General features: G+C 36.5%; 2 protein-coding genes across 2 annotated transcripts; both read left to right on the top strand.

The window, feature by feature from the left end:
* The first annotated feature begins 377 nt into the window (after positions 1-377).
* LOC147485054 (mediator of RNA polymerase II transcription subunit 15a-like) lies at positions 378-6375 on the top strand. Its single transcript, XM_086575212.1, has 4 exons — positions 378-1602; positions 4516-4585; positions 5016-5090; positions 5233-6375. Exons 1-3 carry the CDS (start codon positions 1143-1145, stop codon positions 5026-5028), a joined length of 543 nt encoding a protein of 180 aa, XP_086431338.1. The 5' UTR covers positions 378-1142; the 3' UTR covers positions 5029-5090; positions 5233-6375.
* Positions 6376-9693: 3318 nt separating this feature from the next.
* On the top strand, positions 9694-20287 carry LOC147485053 (mediator of RNA polymerase II transcription subunit 15a-like). Its single transcript, XM_086575202.1, is given in 9 exon segments — positions 9694-9933; positions 10221-10264; positions 10267-10331; positions 11503-11614; positions 12042-13421; positions 17701-17771; positions 18200-18274; positions 18408-19820; positions 19937-20287. Coding segments are annotated over 9 exon segments (3624 nt in total). The 5' UTR covers positions 9694-9820.
* The last annotated feature ends 2326 nt before the right edge of the window (positions 20288-22613 follow it).

Raw genomic sequence — 22613 nt, 5'->3', positions numbered from 1 at the left:
ATTTATATGTATGTATCGTGGATATATCCCTTGTTCTTTGGAGATATTTGACTTTGTTTCACATGTAAATATCATGGATATATCCAAAATATCGTGAATATTGTAAAATTTGATTTTCATGATAGATTATTTATATTTATTTAAAATATAATGGTAAATATTAAATAAAATTGTTATATACACAAAATATTGCTAAATATATCCAAATATGGGTTAAAATGTTTAAAAATATCCCCAAATATCATAAATATCAGTCAAAATATCGTGATATTTCGTGTGAGTTGTTTTTTGCTAATGGAATTTGCGACCAATTAGAGTTGGTAGAAATTTGCGACTACATTCTTCAAATTTTTTCTTCATAAATTTTAAGAGTATACTATCACCACCTTTGCTCTTACTCGGGACATTTTATAGCTTGCACTCGTGAGAGGACATACTCATTCTGAAACGTTTTCTGTTAATTACTATTTCAGTCAGATTATCTACGGAAAATATCATTGAAGATGCTGACGATGGAAACAAAATTTCAGAACACTGATAAGGTTCAGCCTGCATTCATATTTTAATGGTGGGAGTTAACAATTTTCTCTAAGGTCTTTTTAGACGTAGATGAGAACATCTAAATACGAAAGTTTAATTAGCGTTTTCGCCCATTGTTTAATGTTTCTGCCTTTTTGCCACACAGCACATCTGAGTAGTAAGTTGCCTTAACTGGTCATAACTGTGATCAATTTTCTAGTGAATCCATATGCTTTCATATTCAACCTGCCTACAACAAATTATCTGTAACGTTTTGATAAACATGAGTCAATAAGATCTATAGTTATTGATGGAGGTATTAAGGTTAATGGAATTATGGGATGTGATAACACATTATAATAAAACACTTAAAATCCGTTACTGTAAGTTAGTTGGATGGTGGATTCAATTAGTTTCATCAAAAGTTACTGCAAAATAAATAAATGTCTCATATTAAATTCAGACATCCAACTCAAAGCCAATTGGCAGTGAGTGGAGTGTCCCCTGGATACGTGTGCTCCTGCACTTCATTTTAAATATCCATATGGGATCAAATCTCAACATCTCAACAACAGCAGCAGCAGCAACAGAGGTTACGTGGCCAGCAGAATAGTCTGTCAAACATGCAGCAGCAGCAACAACAACAGTTACTGGGTCAGCAGAATAATATCTCAAACTTGAATCAACAGAAGCTGGGATCACAAAATGGTGCTGGGTTACAGCAGCAGCAATTGCTTGGAACTCAATCTGCAGGTGTCTCAAACATGCAGTCTCAGCAGTCATTGCGTATGCTGTCACAACATGCTGAGATTGGATGGCAGCAACAGCAAACTGCCCAGGCACCATCGACAATGATGCAAATGCCAGGGCAACATTCACAGTCCCAACCACTACTGCAGTCGCTGATGCCCCAGCTTCAACCTCAAGCAGGACCATATGAACAACAATTGGGATTGCAACACCAGCCTAATACATTGCAACGCGACATGCAGCAAAGGCTTCATTTATCAGGTGTTCAGCTTCAGAATGTAATGGAGCAGAAGCAAATTCAGTCACAAAGAGTGCTTCCTGAAGCCTCGTCAAGTACGTGATTTTAGAATAATATCTGTGATAATTTATTTTCTATTTCCTTTGTCCCTTTTTTGTCCCTTGTTATGCTTGTTCACACCTTCACATACTAATGAACGAGCTTTACAAATTTGACGTTGTCCTTTTTGGTATATTTGTTTTCTCCACTTTAAAATAGTTACCCACATGTCTGTGTCCATGGAAATGCACTTATTTTTAAGACTGATCTTTGTCCAAAATCAAAGCCTTTTGTTCGTAACACTATTTATTAGCGCATTTATCCCATCCAATTTGTGGTCTCTTGTAACTAGAAATTTTTGGGGTGTTAGTTCCAGTATAATGTTTAGTTGAGAATTTAGCCTTTATTGTTTTTCATAGTCATGAATTCGGAAGCTGTGAATTCTGAATTGATAGTCTGAATGCTCAGTAGACTGAATAACTTTTTATTGCTACTGACATCTGGATTATGTAATTTACTATGCAACATTCTGGAATATTTCCTTTTTTATGACCAAAGTGTATCCTAATTTTAATGTCTTTATAGAGGGTCCGTCTCTTGTGGTTTAGTTTCCACTTTCCAGTCTCTTGTGCACTAGGTTGACTACATATTAATAGCAGATAATGTTTGTTGTAACAAGAGAGAAGACATTTTGTTCAAAACAAGGGAAAAGAGGATATGGGATTTGAAACATAGCTGTAGCTATCTCAGAAAGCGTAAATTTGGGAACAATTGAGCCAGCTAATTAGTGTACCTCTAGTTTGGATGATATAATATTCATATGTGGTCTTCCTTCATAAGCCCTTCGTTTGCTGGTGTTCCGATTTATAGGATTTGGTTGAATGTATTGATGCACACTGTTGGGATAAGTGTGGCTCTCATCAAGCTGTTGATGGATTCTGTGTCTACTATATTTCCATCTATTCCCACTTCATTTGGAATTGTAACTTCTACTAATGCCTACTTTAGGGTGCGTACTTTGACACCACCTTGTTCTAATGCCTATGAACAGTCTGTGTTGCTGAATGTGAAAAGTGGCATGTTTATTGAATGTCACTTGCACTGTTGTGTTTTACATGTATGTCCCTCGAGCCATGGTGGGTTAATTTAGTTTCTTATCATTGTGATATCATCATTCAAAAGTCCAGTTTCTTATGTAGGAAATTGGCCCTGTTTACCTTATTATTTCTTATTTTTAGTCCGTTTGGTCCCCTTGTTTCGCGTACTTGTTTGTGGATTGGCAGTAAGTGGCGATTAACATTTATATTAGTCAGATTTAATGAATGCCTTTCTTCATGGAGCATAGGGCTCTGTTAGGACTGTAAAATACTAAAATGTGATACGGCGTTGCTGGTGGATATCCTTTTATGGCTTAATGCACTTCTGTAATGCTTGGTTATACAATTTTGGTGCAATGTTGGTTGGTTTTCAGTGTATTTTTTTGATCACTTAGTGCTTACACGTCGTACTCCCTCTTGTGGTGTTATTGTGTATGTTGATGATATGGTTATCACAGGAAGCGGCTCTTGTGGTTTTTAACTATTTATAGACTTCAAATTCTTTTTAGGTAACAATTTTATACGAGGGTTTTGGGATTCGTCCATCACATTCTTGATTGATATTGAGGTTGTTTGTTATAAAATTCACTTTTGGTAACAATTCTATACAAAGATTCTGGGATTTGTCCTTTCTTTCTTGATTGAGATTGAGGTTTCTTGTTATGAGTAAGGCGTTAGTTTGTTTAAGAAATTATGCAGAAGTATGTGTTATTGTGTTGGATCCACCTGTAAAAGAGTGTATTTAGATCAGAACCTATTAATACGCCAAATGACTGCTACGAAGCTTGATGCTGAACAAGGGGAGTGTCCTAGTGATAGAAAAGTTGGCTTGAGAAGTTGATTTTAAATTTGGTTAGTCATTATGCATTAGACACGCAATTGGACTGGTTAGTCACCTTAAGGATTGGATGATTGTCTGTCCATGTTAGGAGGTTGTACTCCGTAATTTTAGATATCTGTTCTGTCACCATAGAAGACTATATATAGGTTTTGCTGTTGCTGGTTGAGCATGTAACGACACAAAATGATATTCTATGTATTGGTATCATATGTTGATTTGGAAAGTAGAATGTTGTTTTTTGTTCAGGTGGTGGGCTAAGATAAGGTCTTTGGCTTCTGCCTCAGCTCACAAGGCGTAAGGGATGTGGTTCAGTTTCTTTTTGAGAGATGGATGGAACTTCTATGCTAATCCGCTAGTTTGACAACGGATTTTTTTTCTTTTGTTCTACTGTTTGCTTAATGCACAAAGCTTATGAATCAGAATTTGATATTGGGGAAGCAAGTTGTTACCCTTCATATCAAGTCATTTTCATGAACAATAGTTACTACGTACGAGTTCCTTTAGTATCGGTTCGTTTTTGTTACTACTTGGCATTATTTATTGATAGGGACATAAAACAGTTTGATGGATTAGTCATTAGTGGGTTATATGCTTGTAGAGGAGGTGAAATAGTATTACAAACATTAATGCTTTGAAAATGCAGAAACTGTCCAGGTTTTAGGATTCGGTTTTCTCTTCAGTAGATTGAAATAGTTCGTTCCAAATGAAAGGATTATATAATTTATACTATCTTTATTTACCAATCAACTTTTCAAACTGTCAGTTTATTGTAGCACTACTTTTATTAGGAAATTGGCCCCAAGATCTTGGGGCCACTCCACCCCTTGCCTATTGGTTTTGAGTTGGAGGCTCCAAAGTTAATCCATTCTCCTCCTTTCTTCCTTCATAAAATATAAATACTTATTTTGTGCTTATAAAGTGTAGGGAAGCCAAAACTTTGTCAACTGTATTGATGTTTTCATTTGTGTTTACTCCACTAGAAAAATCGTGTCACTGATGAAACTGTGTGTAATTTTATGTTCTGATTGTAGCATCAATAGATTCAACAACTCAAACTGAAATGCAAATACAGCTGAATGGCAAGAAGAGGCTTATCCAAAGGTGATTTTCATTTACTTGTTTTCTTAATTCAACGTTAGATAGAGATATAAGTTTATCTCCTAGTTTCATCTAGTTATTTTTTTACTCTATATACTAAAATGCTTATTAACAAGGCTGTGTTTCAAATATAATCCGTGTCGGATACGTATAGGAAGCTATTAATGTTGCACTTTATACCATTTGCATCACGATGATAGATATTTTATTGCTGTTTCTGTTATAACAAAACTGCATAAGGCGATCATTTATTATTCAGTATACATTGCTTGATTGGATAGTTGTGAACTTATGATTAAGGACTGTTTTCATAATACATATAAGGACTGTTTTGATTGTGTTTTCTCAATGACAGTTGAAATATTTTATTTTGTTAGTTCAACAGATAAGGTTAAAATCTCACATTGACAAAGTAATTTTTCTTGCTTTGCAGATCAAGGCCATGAAGGATATGTATTTACCAGATCTGACCGAAATGTACCAGAAGGTCTGCGCCAAACTCCAGCAGGTATGATTTGATTATTTTGTCATCTTATTAATGTTTATGATGTACGGTGTACCATATAAGAAAAACTGTTGCCCTTACCTAAATTTTACTCCTCGGACGTCTTTTATATATTTGACTGAGCATATATTATATTGTTGGTCAGCAAGAGGTACTCGCACAGCCAAAAGAACATGTTGAGAAGCTCAAAAGTCCGAAGCTATATTTGGAGCGCATCCTGCAATTTTTGCAGGTGGCTAAAATTAATATCCCACCTAGTCGCAATGAGAAGCTTGGTAGTTATGAAAAGCAGATCGTTCAACTTCTGAATTCACATCGAGGCAAGAAGCCTATTCCTTCACATCAAGGACAGCAGCAACTTCAGACATCAGGTGGCCACGCACTCTCCATGCCTCACCAACGGCAGCCACAATCCCAAATATCTCAGCAGCAGCAGCAGCAGCAGAATGAAAACCATATGAACCCCAAAATGCAACCAATGAACATACCAAATTCTGGAACCTCAGTGCAACCAAGTGCAGTGACAAGCATGCCACATGGTGCTCTTCCTTATTTATCAACCCAATAGGGAGTCCCAGCTACACAAGCAAATGTGATGAGTTCACTGCAATCTGGTTCTGTATTAGACATGGGCCAAGGAAGTGCATCTAGTTCATTGCAGCTAGGTGGTGTGGGATCAAGACAACTAACCAAGAGTGGAAAGCTCAAGGAGATAGTGTGTGGCCTGCTATTAAAGTGAAGATCCCTGATTACCCCGGGGGTCTAAATTTGCAGCACAGTATTGAATATTGGCTCACATTCATATTGGATCTTCTCTCTTCGAGTTTTCGTGACCAGAATGGTGCTTATAGTGCTGTAAGAGTCGTCAACTCAAGTGGCGCTGATGTCGTATTTGTTTCCTTCTTTTCCTCCTTGAGCTACAATCGTCATTCAAAGGTGAAGCCACCCGTAAATTAAAACAAGCCAAAATAAATTGTTACAAGTGAAGCTTGTAAGGTATTTGACTTCTCAGGAGTAGTGGAAAAGGTCAGGAGGGCGAGACCATGCAGTCATGGTAGGTGCATCATCCAAATAGCATGTTAGATGCAAGAGTGAAATTAATGGCCTGCCATGCTCATACTTTCAGACTTTGGAAGGTATCCTCCAACTGTTGCTAATGTTGAGAAGGATGTGATTGCTCCTTACAAGCATGTAATTAGAACCTTTGTCCACGATTCGTCGGGTTTCGATGACCATCCAACTTTGCTGTGTTTCTAGGCCGGGAGCCATATACAGAAAAGATTTAAGTAAATTCTTCTTTCTCCATGTAGGTCAAACTTTATATTTGCTTACTTGCTGTCTTGCATGTTTCTCTACCGGTTTCCATGTCGGGATAAAGACATCTGAAGTGTTCATCCGCGTTTTGCTCGATCTGAAGTCAATAGAGAAAGGAGGCCGTCATCAGTTCCATGGTCCTAATATTTGTTCTCTCTCTTTTCTTTAGTCGTAAGTATGCAAACCGTACTAGGCATCGGTTTTTTTAAGTCTTGAAACCCTCCCTCGAGAGATCGATAGTTAGCATGGTTTTTTTAGATCCATTTATTTTTTTTAAACAAAACTGGGAGATAATTATATTATTTAAGTGATATTAGGGAGGTTTTTTTAAATTATATATGAGAGACTCATCCATTTATTTTTTTAAAACAAAATGGGAAATAATTATGTTATTTAAGTGATATTAGAGAGGTTCTTTTAAATTATCAATAATAAAATATGACTTGTTTTAATTTCAATGTAGGAAATGGGGGTAATTATTTAATTTAAGTAACATTAGAGAAGTGTATCTAAATTATTAATAAAAAAAAATACTTTGTTCAAATTATATTAATAAAAGTATGGCTTATTCTAAATTTAGTGAGAGAGGTGTTTCTAAATTAAGTAAATAATGAGATCTTAAATTGCCTGTTTGATATTGGAAAGTGTATTCTGGAAGACCCGACTATCACATAGCGTAGATATTAAGCCTTTTCTTTTTTAATAGATAACATCTATGTAAATTTACTGCTTTGGAAATGTGAGAAATTCACTTTAATCGTCTCACTGCAATTTTTTATATGTATAGTTGTTAATGTTGTGTGGTTCCTATTCATCTCCGTTCAATTACAAGGACTGGATTCCGAAAGCGAATTAACTTCATGTATATAAGTCAATGCATATTCAACTGTATGGTTACATCCACATAGCACAACTGATGACGATATTTGAGAAGTAACAGTTTGTGTTTTGGATAAGGGCGGCGGTATTGACACCCCATAAAATGAGACTAGCACCCTTTTGGATGATATAGGTCACCAAATAAGTTGTTTCAAGACACTAAATAAGATACGTCAAGACACTATATAATATCCAAAAGGGGTTCTAGTCCTATATTTATGGGGTGCCAATACCATGGCCCTTGGATAAAACACTACAGAAAAGTAGCAAGTGGGTTAAACTTTTTTTTTTTTTTTTTTTTTGTTTTTAATGGTATAAGTGGGTTAAACAAACTACAAGTGATAAACAGTAATATTAATAGGATAGTCGTTTATGGCTTTAAGCATTTCATTGTTTTCAAAATAAAGATACAATAGTCATGGAGTCCTGCACAATATGTTATGCAACTCGATATATAAAAAAAGTGGATGTATAAAAGATGGATTTTGTTTTGGATCACAAGAACTAGATATATGAAAAGTTAAAAGTCAAGTATACCATTTCAAATTAAAAACCGTAGATAAAAATTTGCGTGAAATTAAACGGTCCAACCAAAAGTTTATATGAAAAGTTGTCAAGTCATCCATTGTGCGGTTCATATTTTAGATAAAAAATCATCGTGAAAAGCAGTGCATATAGTATGTACTGATGATTGTTAAATTATTTGGGATTATGAACAATCGATGTTCATATTTCAAGTATAAAATGTATCATGTTGTATTTATTAGATTATGAACAATTATGAAATATCATCATCGTCATATATTTAACAATATATATTAAAAGGAGACGCCATTCCTTTATTGGATATAAACACTCATTATTCATCGCAAAATGACAAAAAAAGTAAAAATATAAAATATTTATTTTAAGATGAGTTTTTGTTTTTAGTTTTCAGCACGTTATTTTAATCAAAATTGTCCTTAAGAATGATTAAAAAACATTTTTGAGGTCTTGGACCAATTTATTATTCAGTTTATCTCATGTGTCTCCTTTGCACCTTCAACTCAACAAATATTATATACGGAAAAGAAGGAGTGGATATCCACAGCCTACAATTTTTTGTTTTTGGCTCAGCACGTACATTTTGAGAATTATCAATAAAAACATACATGTTTTACATCTTGATCGAACAATTGTTCTATTTTATAAAGGAGGGGTTCCAAGGCCCAAGGAGCTTGTCATCAAGTGGAAGCTCCGCATGCCATATGACTATCTAATTATCATGCACGAATAAATCTATATTCTACCCCACAAATCGTATCCACGACAACTTTATTTCTAAGAGTTGCATAAACTGTTTTTTACACACAAGTAAGGTGTCTAAGAGTCCGTTGCCCTCTATGCCATTGGCGTTGGTTTGACCCTCAACAACTTTTTCGTATGCATGCCCATCAATTATTGTAGTTAAAAACAAAATGTGAAGGAATCTATTTACAAAACGATGAAATGAAATACAACAAAAAAAAGTAATAGAAAATACATAACATCACAAGCCAACCCTACCTAGATATTTCGAGGACAGTAATGTATAATTTTTTTTTTTGGACTTCAAAATCCGAAACCTATTTAGAACAATGTTTATTCAAAATTATTATCAAGTCAATTTAAGTAAATATATAACACCACCATTTATCTAAGTTGTCGAATTGACAAGTAGAACACCAAACTATGGCTAGTCATCGAGCTATCCAAGTCGAGTTTTGTTATACTCGAACTCGACTCACACATGCAAAAATTCAACTCGAACTCACATTCGAACTTAATATTGAAACTCAAACTCGACTCGTCTAGTTTTATTAATAGCTCAAGCTCGACTCGTTTTACACTTTGAGCTCAAGTTCAGTTATGCTCGTTTGAACTCGAACTCGAACTCGAACTCGGGAAAAAATGTATATAAAACATTAAAACTAATATAAATTGTAAATTATAGTTGGGTATAAAGTATAAAATGATATATAAATTATAAATTATATACAATATAAAACGAGTAGCAAGCTACTCAAACTACTCGCTATCTAGAATGAGTTTTAAATTAAACTCAAACTCGACTCATACTTTTGTGCGGAACCGAACTCGAGTTACTCACGAATACCTCTACACCGAACACGATTATTTACTCGTCGAAACCAAAAATAAAAGCAACAAAATTTTTCTTCAAATTCCAAAATTCCAACTCACTCCCATAAATACCTCATTTATTTAGTTACTAATCTAAACAGTCTAAAAACCAAGTAAAATAATAAAAACCTCATTTATTTATGTATTTATTTATGTCACTATTGTCGACACGTGTAAATATCCATAAACAGAATCCATCTTTTTTATTTTTCTTTATTTATTCTTCTATAAATATATCTATAAAAACAAGTCACACACAAAAAAAAAAAAAAAAAAACCAATTCCTCATTTTTCTCTTCGTTGTGAAAGATTCGAGGGTGAAGATTTCTAGACCAGGGCTTGTTTTCACAATCAATCAATCAATCAATCAATCATCAATAATGGATGGTAATAATTGGAGACCCGCTCCTCAACCCGAACCAACTATGGTTGAAACACCTGATTGGCGTACTACTTTACAACCTGATTCTCGTCATCGTATTGTTAACAAGATGTAAGTTTTATAGTTTTATAGTTTCTGGAATGAGAAATATTAAGTAAAGATTTGAACTTGTGGAAAAATAAGCGTTGTATCAAGTTAATGGAAGTGTTAGTTAGAATTGGTTTTTGAATTTTGAGAAAGAGTTTTTAAATTTTGAGAAAGAACATTCCTTTATTGATTGTTTAATAAAGATATTTGATTGAGACTAGAAACATGCAAGGGAATATGTTTATATGTTTATAATTGATGTTCTTAGTTTGGGAAGGTGTGAAAATTACTTTTTAATTTTGCCATTGTAGAATGGATACCTTAAAGAGACACCTTCCTATTTCGGGACCAGAGGGATAACTGAACTTAACAAAATTGCTGTAAGGTTTGAGGAAAAGATTTACATGGCTGCTACTAGTCAGGTAAAATCCACTTCTTGTTCTTTGTTATTGGTTTCATATTGTCTAGTGATCTGTTGCCATATTTCTTCTTTTTCGTTTTGTTTTGCAAGGCTTATATAACTCTTGAGGTGATTGTTGTTTACAATTTGATTGTGTGTTATCAAAGTGTCTAAATGTTGTTATGAATATAAAGAGAGAGGGAAAGGGGAAAGCATTACAATCTAAAGGATGGTAGACGCGGTTGTGAGTTTAAGCTATGCATCATGAGCTTTGAGATGATGAGATCTGCTCAAGAAGCTTCATGCTTCACCCAAGAAATATTCAATAGAACTACAGATCACTGAATATGATTATTTACATGGTATTCTGGAAGATCAATAACTAACATACACCTTTGATGATTGAAGTAGGAGAGGGTGAATTTATAAACGAAATGTGAGGATTAATAAATTGTGTTACATTTTGAATCTTCTCTATTGGGTATTTTATCTGGTGGCTTGACACTATTTTAGGCAGGTGCACGATTTGAGGGAATTAAGGGTTTATGTTGAAATGTATTACGAGTTAGTTGGACGAGACAGTATGCAATATAAAATGTTCAAATCAAAATAAAAAATAAAAAAAGATAATATACATAACAAAACTCATAAGTGATACTTTTGTACTTGTCCACCTATGAGAGTCAACCATCCAAAAACAAAGTAAGAAAAACGTATGTGTTTACGCTACTCCCACATATTTGACCTCCAACCTGAGTTTTGAGTATGGGTGTTGTATCAATATCTTAAACAAAGTAGCATTTCATTTTGCGATCGAAGCTACGAAAATGATATCATTACAGAATATTCATCATTAAATACATAATAAACGCAAATGTCTGGTCTACGTTCTTTTTGTTAAGTTTTTGAGTTATTTGGAGACTGAGATCCTAGGAAGTACTACTGTATCAATTTTCTTCCTTTGTTGATTATGGGATTATGGCTTTGTCCATTAGGTAGGTATTTTTTTCCTTTTCGGATTATGTAGGGCAAGACTTTAATGTTTAATTATCTCTGTCATCTCCGCATAGATTGGCATTTATTCTCTTATGGCACGTGAATCTTTTTAACCACATTAGGTTTATGACAATATAGCTTGCACTAATTAGAGGACATAGTCATTCTGAAACTTTTTATGTTTACTACTATTTCAGTCAGATTATCTACGGAAAATATCATTGAAGATGCTGACGATGGAAACAAAATCTCAGAACACTGGTGTACCTACAAATTCTGCTGTCAGTGGCCAAAATCCGGCAGACCCAGGTAAGGTTAACAATGATCAAAGTATCAGCTGCATTCATCTTTTAATAGACAAACATCTAAATGTGAAAGTTTAACATTTTCACATATTGTTTAATGTTTCTGTCTTTTTGCCACACATCACATCTGAGTAGTAAGTTGCCTTAATAAGTCATAAATGTGATCAATTTTCTAGTGATCCCATGTGCTTTAACCCGTCTAGAAAAAAAATATTTGTAACATTTTGATAAACATGAATCAATAAGATCTATAGTTATTGATGGAGTTATTAAGATCAATGGAATTATGGGTTACAATACCACATTATTGTAAAGCTGTTAAAATCCATTACGATAGGTCAGTTGGTTTGTTGATTCGATTGATTTCATCCAAAGATACTGTGAATCCAATTCGTCTGAAATACTGTGTTATGGTCATTGTCTCCAAATAGGCTCTCATAGCATGCAGTCCCAAGTTCGCAACCAAGGGCCGCCGTCAGTCGCCTTGTCTAACCAATCTCAAGTGAGACAGCAGCTTATGTCCCAGAATATTCAAAATACTACCACATCTGGTGGAGTTCAAAACTCCAACAGTTTGCCTTCTGCACTTTCCTCTGTGACTGGTCTCACTCCATCCAATATGACAAATGCTATTGGCCAAAGTTCCAACCTGCAGAATATGTCTGGCATTTCACAGAACACAGGGGTACAAGGTGTACCATCAAACATCTTTACAAATACACAGAGGCAGATGCCGGGAAGGCAGCATCCACAGCAGATTGCATCACAGCCAAACCAACAGCAGCCTTCAAACTCCCAGCAATACATGTATCAGCAACAGATTATGAAGCAGAAGCTTCAGCAGGGAAATATTCAGTCCTCAATGATGCAGTCGCATCTCCAACAACAGAACCTATTGCAGTCAACTCAACTGTCTCAGCAGTCACTTGTGCAAATACCGTCCAGTCTACAGTCAAACCAATCCACTCAGCAGCAGGCACAACCTTCCATTATGCAATCGGCTTCACATCCGGGCTTTCAACAGAACCAGCAGCCTTCTGTGCAGCAGACAACCTCATCTGTGAGCCAGCAACATTCACAATCTGTCCTCAGGCAGCAGCCACAGTCTCAACAGTCTTTGCATCAGCAGAGCACCGCTCTTCAGCAACAACAAACATCACTCACTCAGCAACAACAGCACCAAACGCTTGCAGGGCAGCAACAGAGTTTAACAAACATACAGCACCAACAACAACAAAATCAGTTAAGCGGTCAGCAAAACAACGTCTCTGATTTGCAACAGAATCAACAACAGCAGCAGCAGCAACAGAGGTTACTTGGCCAGCAGAATAGCCTGTCAAACATGCAGCAGCAGCAGCAGCAGCAACAACAACAACAGTTACTGGGTCAGCAGAATAATATCTCAAACTTGAATCAACAGAAGCTGGGATCACAAAATGGTGCTGGGTTACAGCAGCAGCAATTGCTTGGAACTCAATCTGGTGTCTCAAACATGCAGTCTCAGCAGTCATTGCATATGATGTCACAACAAGCTAAGATTGGAGGGCAGCAACAGCAAACTGCCCAGGCACCATCCACAATGATGCAAATGCCAGGGCAACAGTCACAGTCCCAACCACTACAGCAGTCGATGATGCCCCAACTTCAACCTCAAGCAGGACAATATCAGCAACAATTGGGATTGCAACACCAGCCTAATACATTGCAACGCGACTTGCAGCAAAGGCTTCATTTATCAGGTGTTCAGCCTCAGACTGTAATGGAGCAGAAGCAAATTCAGGCACAAAGAGTGCTTCCCGAGGCTTCGTCAAGTACGTGATTTTAGTGTAATTTCTTTTCTATTTATTTTGTCCCTTCGTATACTTGTTCACACCTTCACATGCTAATGAACGGATTTTACAAATTTGAGGTTGTCCTTTCTGTGAAAAACCTTACAAACAACTTGGTATATTTGTTTTCTCTACTTTAAAATAGTTATTACATGTATTGTCCATGGGAATGCACTTATTTTTAAGAGTGACCTTTGTCCAAAATCAAAGCCTTTTGTTCGTAACACTATTTATTAGCACATATATCCCATCCAATGTGTGGTCTCTTGTAACTAGAAATTTTTGGGGTGTTAGTTCCAGTATAATGTTTAGTTGAGTGCTTAGCCTTTCTTGTCCTTTATACTCAAGAATCGAAAGTTGTGAATTCTGAATTGATAGTCTGAATGCTCAATAGACTGAATAACTTTTTATTGCTACTAACATCAGGGTTATGTAATTTGCTACACAACATTCTGGAATATTTCCTATTTTATGACCTAAGTATATCTTAATTTTATTTTGTTTAAAATGTGTCCGTCTCTTTGTGGTTTAGTTTCCAGTTTCTTACACACTAGGTCCACTTCATATTAAAAACAGATAATGTTTGTGTACATAGAGAGAAGACGTTTTATTCAAAACTGGGGAAAAGAGGATATGGGATCTGAACCATGAACTATAGCTATCTCAGGAAGCGTAAATTTGGGAACAATTGACTGAATGAGCCACCTAATTAGTGTATGTCTAGTTTGGATGATATAATATCCATTTGTGGTCTTCCTTTGTAAGCCCTTTGATTGCTGGTGTTGCGATTCGGTTGAATGTATTGATGAACATTGTTGAGATAAGTGTGGTTCTCATCAAGCTGTTGATGTATTCTGTGTCTACTATATTTCCATCTAGTCCCACTTCATTTGGAATTGTAACTGCTAGTTCTTGAAATAGCATTACTGGTATATTGGCAAAGTGTTACTTCACCTGCATGTGTTGGAAGAGTAATTTCCTTACTTTTGGGCTATGACATAGGAGCTAATGCTTGTCTGTCTTGGTATTTCTGTTTCTTTTTAGTTTTCATTTTCTTAAAAACATTCTCTAGCTGATGGCTAAACATGTCCAATATCTGAGAAAGTGATTTCACTCAAGTCATTCCCACTATCTATAGGGTTTTTGGTACTTCAGTTTCATCTTAATTTCATATCTGTTAGTCAAGACATGGAATTCCTAGAGTGGACAGTAATATTCTCTCCCTCTTCTTGTGTTTTCAGGATCTCAAAGAAGATGATTGGTTTCAAAGCATGAAATAATTGGTTATACAATCAGGATCCATGTGTATCAGTTTTTCTTTTAAGTGCCACAGTTTCTTCGCTTCATTGGCATTTTTGTTTGGGTCACCATCCTTGCTAAGTTGCGTCAGATCATTCTCAAGTTGAAATCTGTGTCTGTTTTAGAATGTGAAGCTTGTCAATTAAGTCTGAATTGCTGTAGTTGGTTTCCATGTTTTAAGTTCCATCAGTTCAGTTCTTCAAATGTAGTCCACTCAGACATTTGGGGATTCACTTAGAAAACAGGTTGTTTGGTTTTCAGTGGTTTGCGGAATTCGTGGATGAAATGTGGAGGATAAATCTGTTTCTAAAGGAAGATTGTACTGAGTTTCTAAACCTTTTTGATGCTTTTATAATGTGAACCATAGTACTGTTTAAATATATGTTCTCACAGCATGACTGACTACATGAATCTTCCCTTTGTGCATACTTTTTGACAACCCACTTGTACTAATGCCTATTAACAGTCTGCATTGTTGAATGTGAAAGCAACACATTTATGGATGTCACTTGCACTGTTATGTTTAACGTGTATGTCCCTTGAGCCATGGTGGGCTAATGTAGTTTCTTATCGTTGTTATCTCATCATTCAAAAATCCATCTTCATATGTAAGTTCACCTAATTATTTCTTATTTTTAGTCCAGTTTGGTCCCCTTGTTCGTGTACTTGGTTGTGATTTAGAGCCTCTCATTGTGGTCCTGTCCATGACAGAATAATGTCGATCAGTTTCATTGATGTGATCATTTGGGTTTATTCTCATATCGAGATGGATCATTTAGTGTTAGTGTTGCTTAGAATGTTTTACTCTAGTTACGTTTTTTAGTGTTAGTGGTGCATGTGCCTTTTTTTCTTTTAGTACAGTGAGTGTTTGCCTTTAGACATCTTTTAATGAGTTTCTCTATGGTTGAGAAGATGAGTACACTACTGCACTTTGTCAAAATCATATCCAACATTTCAGTTCACGAAATATCTGGAGTTTTACCAATCAAAAGAGACAGGGTGAATGGGTTTTAACAATGAAGTTCTTCCTTGATGGTGGAAATGAGGGCTTGAAGGTGCCGTTCATGGTTTGAGGTGATTGGCTTGAAGTGGTGATTAACATTTATACTAGTCAGATTTAAAGAATGCCTTTCTGCATGGAGCATAGGGCTTTGTTATGACTGTAAAATACTAAGATCTGATATGGTGTTGCTGGTGGGTATCCCTTTATGGCTTAATGTGCTTCTGTCATTCTTATTTATACAATTTTATACAAATTTTGGGGTGTCTTCTTTTGATTGGTTTTCAGTGTCTTTCTTTTTGATCATGTTGGTGATACGGTTATCACACTTGTGGTATTTAACTGTTTATCTTCATCAATTTTATTGAGGGTTTTGGGAATCGTCCGTTACATTCTTTTTGGATTGTTGTTAGTTTGTTTAAGCAATTATACAGAAGTATGTGTTGTTGTGTTGGATCCACCTGTAAAAGAGTGTATTTTGATCAGAACCTATTAAGACACCAATTGACTGCTATGAAGCTTGATGCTGAACAAAGGGAGTGTCTTGGTGAGAGAAATGTTGGTTTGAGAAGTTGATTTTAAATCTGGTTAGTCGTTATGCATTACACACACAATTGGACTGGTTAGTCACCTTAAGGATGATTGTCTGTCCAATGTTAGGAGGTTGTACTCCGTAATTTTATATATCTGTTCGGTCACCGTAAAAGACTATATATAGATTTTACTCTTGCTGGTTGAGCATGACACAAAATGATACTCTATGTATTGTCATCACCTGTTGATTTGGAAAGTAGAAATGTTGTTTTTCTTTCAGGCGGTGAGCCTGGGAAAAGGTCTTTGGCTAAGGCCCAAGTGATGTGGTTCAGTTTTTCTTTGAAAGATGGGTGGGATTTCTTCTATGCAAATCTAGTTTGACAACAGATGTTTTTTTTTTGCATAATGCACAAAGCGTATGAATCAAAATTTGATATTGAGCAAACAAGTTTTTACCCTTCATACCAAGTCATTTTCGTGAACAATAGTTACTATGAGTTCCTTTAGTATTGGTTCATTTTTGTTACTACTTGGCATTGTTTATTGATAGGGACATGAAACAGTTTGATGGGTTAGTAGGTTATATTCTTGTTGTTATTACCGTGTTGGCTATCCTCGTTTTATCTTGTTTCTCTTTTGCATCTTAGCCCCAATTAAGGCCAATTCAACATACCGGATTTTTCTTTACACGTCCTTGTGTGTGTTGTATTAGAAGAAGCTTCAGTCTTAGTCTCGTGATAAAAAAATAAACTTGTAAGGCATTTTGATTCTTAGGAAAAGAATAGGAGCTGAAACAGTATTACAAACATTAATGCTTTGAAAATGCAGAAACTGTTCAGGTTTTAGGATTCGGTTTTCTCTTCAGTAGATGTCAATGGTTCCTTCCAAATGAAAGGGTTATATAATTTACTCTCTTTATTTACCACTCAACTTTTCAAACTCTCAATTTATTATAACCCTACTCTTATTAAGAGGTTGCCCCCAAGATCTTGGATCAAATTCCACTTTCTCCATAAATGCGTGGTTGGGCCCAAAGTTTATGATGGTATCAGAGCAACTATATGTATTTGGTCTGAAGGGCCTCCTTTGCTCCACATTAACCAAGTACATTGTCCATTTGTTAGGCTCAAGTAATACCACATGTAAGGGGGCATGTTAACATTTTCAGTATAGCCGATTAGTCCAACATTGGACATTATAATTCTTACATAGTAGTCTGTAGTTCCTGGCTCCTTGCCAATTGGTTTTGAGTTAGAGGTTCCTAAGTTAATCCATTTTCCTACTTTCTTCCTTCATAAATACTTGTTTGGTGCTTATAAAGTATACCGAAGCCAAAATTTTGTCAACTGTATTGGTGTTTTCATTTGTGTTTACTCTAGAAAAACTGTGTCACTGATGAAACTGTGTAATTTTTTGTTCTGATCGTAGCATCAATAGATTCAACAGCTCAAACTGGAAATGCAAATACAGCTGATTGGCAAGAAGAGGCTTATCAAAAGGTGATTTTCATTTACTTGTTTTCTTAATTTAACGTTAGATAGAGATATTAAGTTTATATCTTAGTTTCATCTAGTCTTTTTAGCTCTCTATAATAAATGCTTAGTAACAAGCTGTGTTTCAAAAATAATGTGTCGGATACATATAGAAAGCTATTAATGTTGCACTTTATAATACTGTTTGCATCACGATGATAGATACTTTATTGCTGTTTCTGTTATAGCAAAACTGCATAAGGCAATCATTTATTATTCAATACATATTGCTTGATTGGATAGTTGTGAACTTGTGATTAAGGACTGTTTTCAGAATACATATAAGCACTGTTTTGATTGTGTTTACTCAATGACAGTGGAAATATTTTCTTTTGTTAGTTCAATAGATAAGATTAAAATCTCACATTGACAAAGTAATTTTTCTTGCTTTGCAGATCAAGGCCATGAAGGACACGTATTTTCCAGATCTGACCGAAATGTACCAGAAGGTGTGCGCCAAACTCCAGCAGGTATGATTTGATTCTTATAAATGTTTATGATGTACGGTGTACCATATAAGAAAAACTTTTGCCCTTACCTAAATTTTACTCCTTGGACGTCTTTTATATATTTGACTGAGCATATATTTATGTTGTTTTTCAGCAAGAGGTACTCACACAGCCAAAAGAACAGATTGAGAAGCTCAAAAGTCTGAAGTTGTATTTGGAGCGCATGCTGCATTTTTTACAGGTGGCTAAAAATAATATCCCAGCTGGTTACAAGGAGAAGCTTGGTAGTTATGAAAAGCAGATTGTTCAATTTCTAAATTCACATCGAGGCAAGAAGCCTATTCCTTCACATCAAGGACAGCAGCAACTTCAGACATCAGGTGGCCACACACTCTCCATGCCTCACCAACAGCAGCCACAATCCCAAATATCTCAGTTGCAGCAGCATGAAAACCATATGAACCCCCAAATGCAACCAATGAACATACCAAATTCTGGAACCTCAGTGCAACCAGGTGCAGTGACAAGCATGCCACATGGTACCCTTCCTTCTTTATCAACCCAATTGGGAGTCCCAGCTACACAAGCAAATGTGATGAGTTCACTGCAATCTGGTTCTGCATTAGACATGGGCCAAGGAAGTGCATCTAGTTCATTGCAGCTAGGTGGTGTGGGATCAAGACAACAAAATACTATTGCTGCAACACCACAGGCAAACATTAATACCTTGTCCCAAAATGGTGTAAATGGGTTACAGCCTAACATTAATCCCCTTCAGATGACGCCTAACATGCTCCAACAGCAGCATCTGAAGCAACAACATGAACAACAACTGATGAAGCATCAGATTCATCAGCGCCAAATGCACCAGCAACTGATGCAGCAACAGAAGCAGCAGTTACAGCAGCAGCATCCACAACTGCAACAGCAACAGCAACAACAGCAGCAGCAGCAGCAGCAGCAGCAGCAACAACAACAACAACAACAACAACAGCAACAACAACAACAAAAGCAGCAGCAATCTGCACAATTCCAAGCACACCAAATACCACAGCTTCAGCAGATGTCTGAGGACATGAAGATGAGACAAGTTATGGGTTTTAAACAAGGAATGGCCCCACAGCATCACTCAGCAGGACAACGCACCCCATATCACCATCCACAGCTGAAACCTGGTGCTCAGTTTCCTATTTCTTCTCCTCAACTACATCCAGCTCCATCACCTCAGCATTCTTCCCCACAGATTGATCAGCAGAACCTGCTAACAACTTTCCCAAAATCTGGAACACCTTTACAGTCTGCAAACTCACCGTTCATTGTTCCTTCTCCTTCCACTCCCTTGGCTCCATCACCGATACCTGGTGACACTGAGAAACAGGCTTCCGGTATCTCCTCCCTCTCGAATACTGGACATGTTGGACATCCTCAACCAACTGCTGTGCTTGCTCCTGCTCACTCCCTTGCCATTGGCACACCTGGGATATCTGCATCCCCCCTGCTCGCTGAATTTACTACCACAGATGCCAATCAGGGTACAGAGCAACCACTAGAGCGCTTACTGAAAGCGGTTAGTTGATTTTGTTCTCATCTTTGCTTCTTATCCTGATACGTGAGTGGTGCAAAGTTCTCTTTATTACCCATTTGTGTAGCAAACTGGTAAAGTGTTATTTAACTTTTCTTCAGGTTAAAGCCATATCACCTAAAGCATTTAGTGCCTCTGTCAGTGACATTGGGTCGGTCATTAGCATGATTGATAGGATAGCAGGATCAGCACCTGGTAATGGATCTAGAGCTGCTGTTGGTGAGGATTTGGTGGCGATGACTAAGTGTCGTATGCAAGCAAGAAATTTCATCTCACAAGATGGGGTTTCTGCAACAAAGAAAATGAGGCGTGATACAAGTGCAATGCCCTTGAATGCTGTGTCATCAGCTGGAAGCGTTAATGACAGTTTGAAGCAATCAAATGTTCTTGAGATGTCCGATTTGGAGTCAACTGCAACATCTAGGATAAAGAGGCCCAGAGTTGAGGTTTGATGTTTGTTTTGTGCTCTCTCTTGCTCCATTTGATGACAGCATTATTATTCTCATATGAATGCTGCGTTATTGAAAATAGTAGAAAACAATTATCACAATTTGGTAATAGGAAGAGGAATAATAATTCTAACTTTTCCAGCACATAATAAACTGTTCTAGAGACACCTTGTAACGAGTAAAGAGATAAGTAGGTACCTCCTACGTAAGTATATATGAGATTATAGCGAGCCTCCACAGGCTCCTTAGCTGTCCAGTGGTATAGAAGAATGTCCACAAGGACGCGTTTGTTTTTACTGCATCCATTTACAGCTGTCTAAGCCCTTAATAGAGACACAACTTAGCTAGTAATCAAACGAGTAGGTGATTACATTAGCTATGGAGATTACACTTAGCTCCACGGGATCCTTAGGATGTCCAGCAACTTAGAAAATTCATAGGGTTTAAGCTTTGGAAGCGAGGACTACTAGTAGCAAATCTCAAAAGCTGCCAGATGTTTCCATTCTACCATCAAGGTTGTTTGTAATTCACTAAAGGTATATGAATTTCCAAAAAATGATTACAACCCGATCACGACAGGTTTGCCTTGGCAAGATAGTAAGAATGCAACCTACAGATTACAGAAGTCCAAGCTTACACCCACATACATAACAAGACAATGGTATTCCAATTAGTAATAAAGCATGAAATGGCAAAATCCTTGGTGATATGGCCCGTACAAAGATTATTTGCCTTCCATTAATGTACCTTATATAACTGGTTCTTGGAATTTTGTTGAGCGACCTTTGTTTTCATGTATCATGTGTGTTCTCTCCATATATGATTTAAATCATCTTTGAGTTCCAGATAATGTTGATAAAATGGATATTTCCTCGCAGGCCAACCATGCTCTGCTGGAAGAAATTAAGGAGATAAATCAGCGGCTTATAGACACTGTAGTTGATATCAGTGATGAAGACGTTGATCCAACTGTAGCGGCGGCTGCAGCTGAGGGTGGTCAAGGAATCATTGTCAAGTGCTCATTTAATGCAGTCTCCCTCAGTCCAAATTTGAAAACGCAGTATGCTTCGGCACAAATGGTGGGGCTTTTGTAAATTTTTGCAGTTTTGGAATGATCATGACATTGGTTATTTCGTATGGCATGTGGCTTAATTGTTTATTTTCTGGTTGTGCAGACACCAATCCATCCCTTACAGTTACTCATTCCCACAAACTATCCTAATTGCTCACCTGTACTGTTGGACAAGTTGCCAATTGATCTGAGGTGAGAGTTGCCTCTCTCTCTCATTTACTCGAGTTAGAATTAATAAGTATAATGTCCTGATGTATAATGGAATCCACATCCCACGTACTCAGATCTGTCATCTGCCAACTGCTCTGGGTTCTCTTCCCTCATAAAAAAGGAGGGAAGAAAAATATCTGCAAAGCAGATCTGGATAATCACAGTAGTGTACATTAATATGCAAATCGCTCTTTGGTTATTAGAAGAGAAAAACAAAGATGTTCATGTAATAATGTGACCATCTAGAAAATATTGAATTTCTAACATGAAACTCCTTTGTCACTTTCAACAGTAAGGAAAATGAAGATTTGTCAGTCAAGACAAGGTCAAGGTTCAGTATATCTCTCCGCAGCCTTTCACAACCAATGTCACTCAAGGAAATGGTGAGAACTTGGGACATTTGTGCTCGTGCTGCTATATCAGATTATGCCCAACAACATGGAGGTGGAAGTTTCAGCTCTAGATATGGGACATGGGAGAAGTGCGTAAGTGCAGCTTGATCTTGTTTCAGGTTCACATCTCCTGTCGAAAGATTTGTTTCAGTGGTTGGGGATGCTCTAGGCAGATCTCCTCAGAAGATTAATTACATGAACTTGCCTTCAGTTTTGAACTGAAGATTGGTGGAGTATTGATGGGTGCATCTTCCTGCCAGACTGCACATTGTGCATTAGAAGTATAGATTTAAAACTTTCTGTTAATGGATTATTGTATTAATTGTTGTCCAACCAGTTAATTGCACATGTATGATTGTGCTTTCTTCATGTTTTGGTCTGTTGGAAATTAGAACAACTCTTATCAAACTTTCCATTGCAACTATTCATTCTTTTTTCTAGTATACATTCTTCATGTAAATCAAAATCATATTCATCCCAACTACCATGACTGGTAGGTAGATAAGTTGGTTTTGAATTCTGTTGTTGGTTAATTCAGATGACGTAAATAACCTTAACAAAGTCAAACACAAACACCAACAAAAGGGTATTTAAGTAAAATCCAGTAGTGAGATTCCAAAGATGATACAAAAGAGCAAGCAACTGGATTTGGAAC

Source organism: Coptis chinensis, chromosome 7 (genome assembly GCF_015680905.1).
Source record: "Coptis chinensis isolate HL-2020 chromosome 7, ASM1568090v1, whole genome shotgun sequence".
Classification (NCBI taxonomy): domain Eukaryota; kingdom Viridiplantae; phylum Streptophyta; class Magnoliopsida; order Ranunculales; family Ranunculaceae; genus Coptis; species Coptis chinensis.
Note: the sequence above shows the minus strand (reverse complement) of the source record. Positions and strands in the feature narration are given on the sequence as shown.

Bases quoted from the DNA above. Each gene is read 5' to 3' on its own strand.
- LOC147485054 (XM_086575212.1), top strand. From the start codon at position 1,143: ATGCAGCAGCAGCAACAACAACAGTTACTGGGTCAGCAGAATAATATC. The intron at 1,603-4,515 runs GTACGTGATTTT...TTCTGATTGTAG, and splicing joins GCTTCCTGAAGCCTCGTCAA to CATCAATAGATTCAACAACT.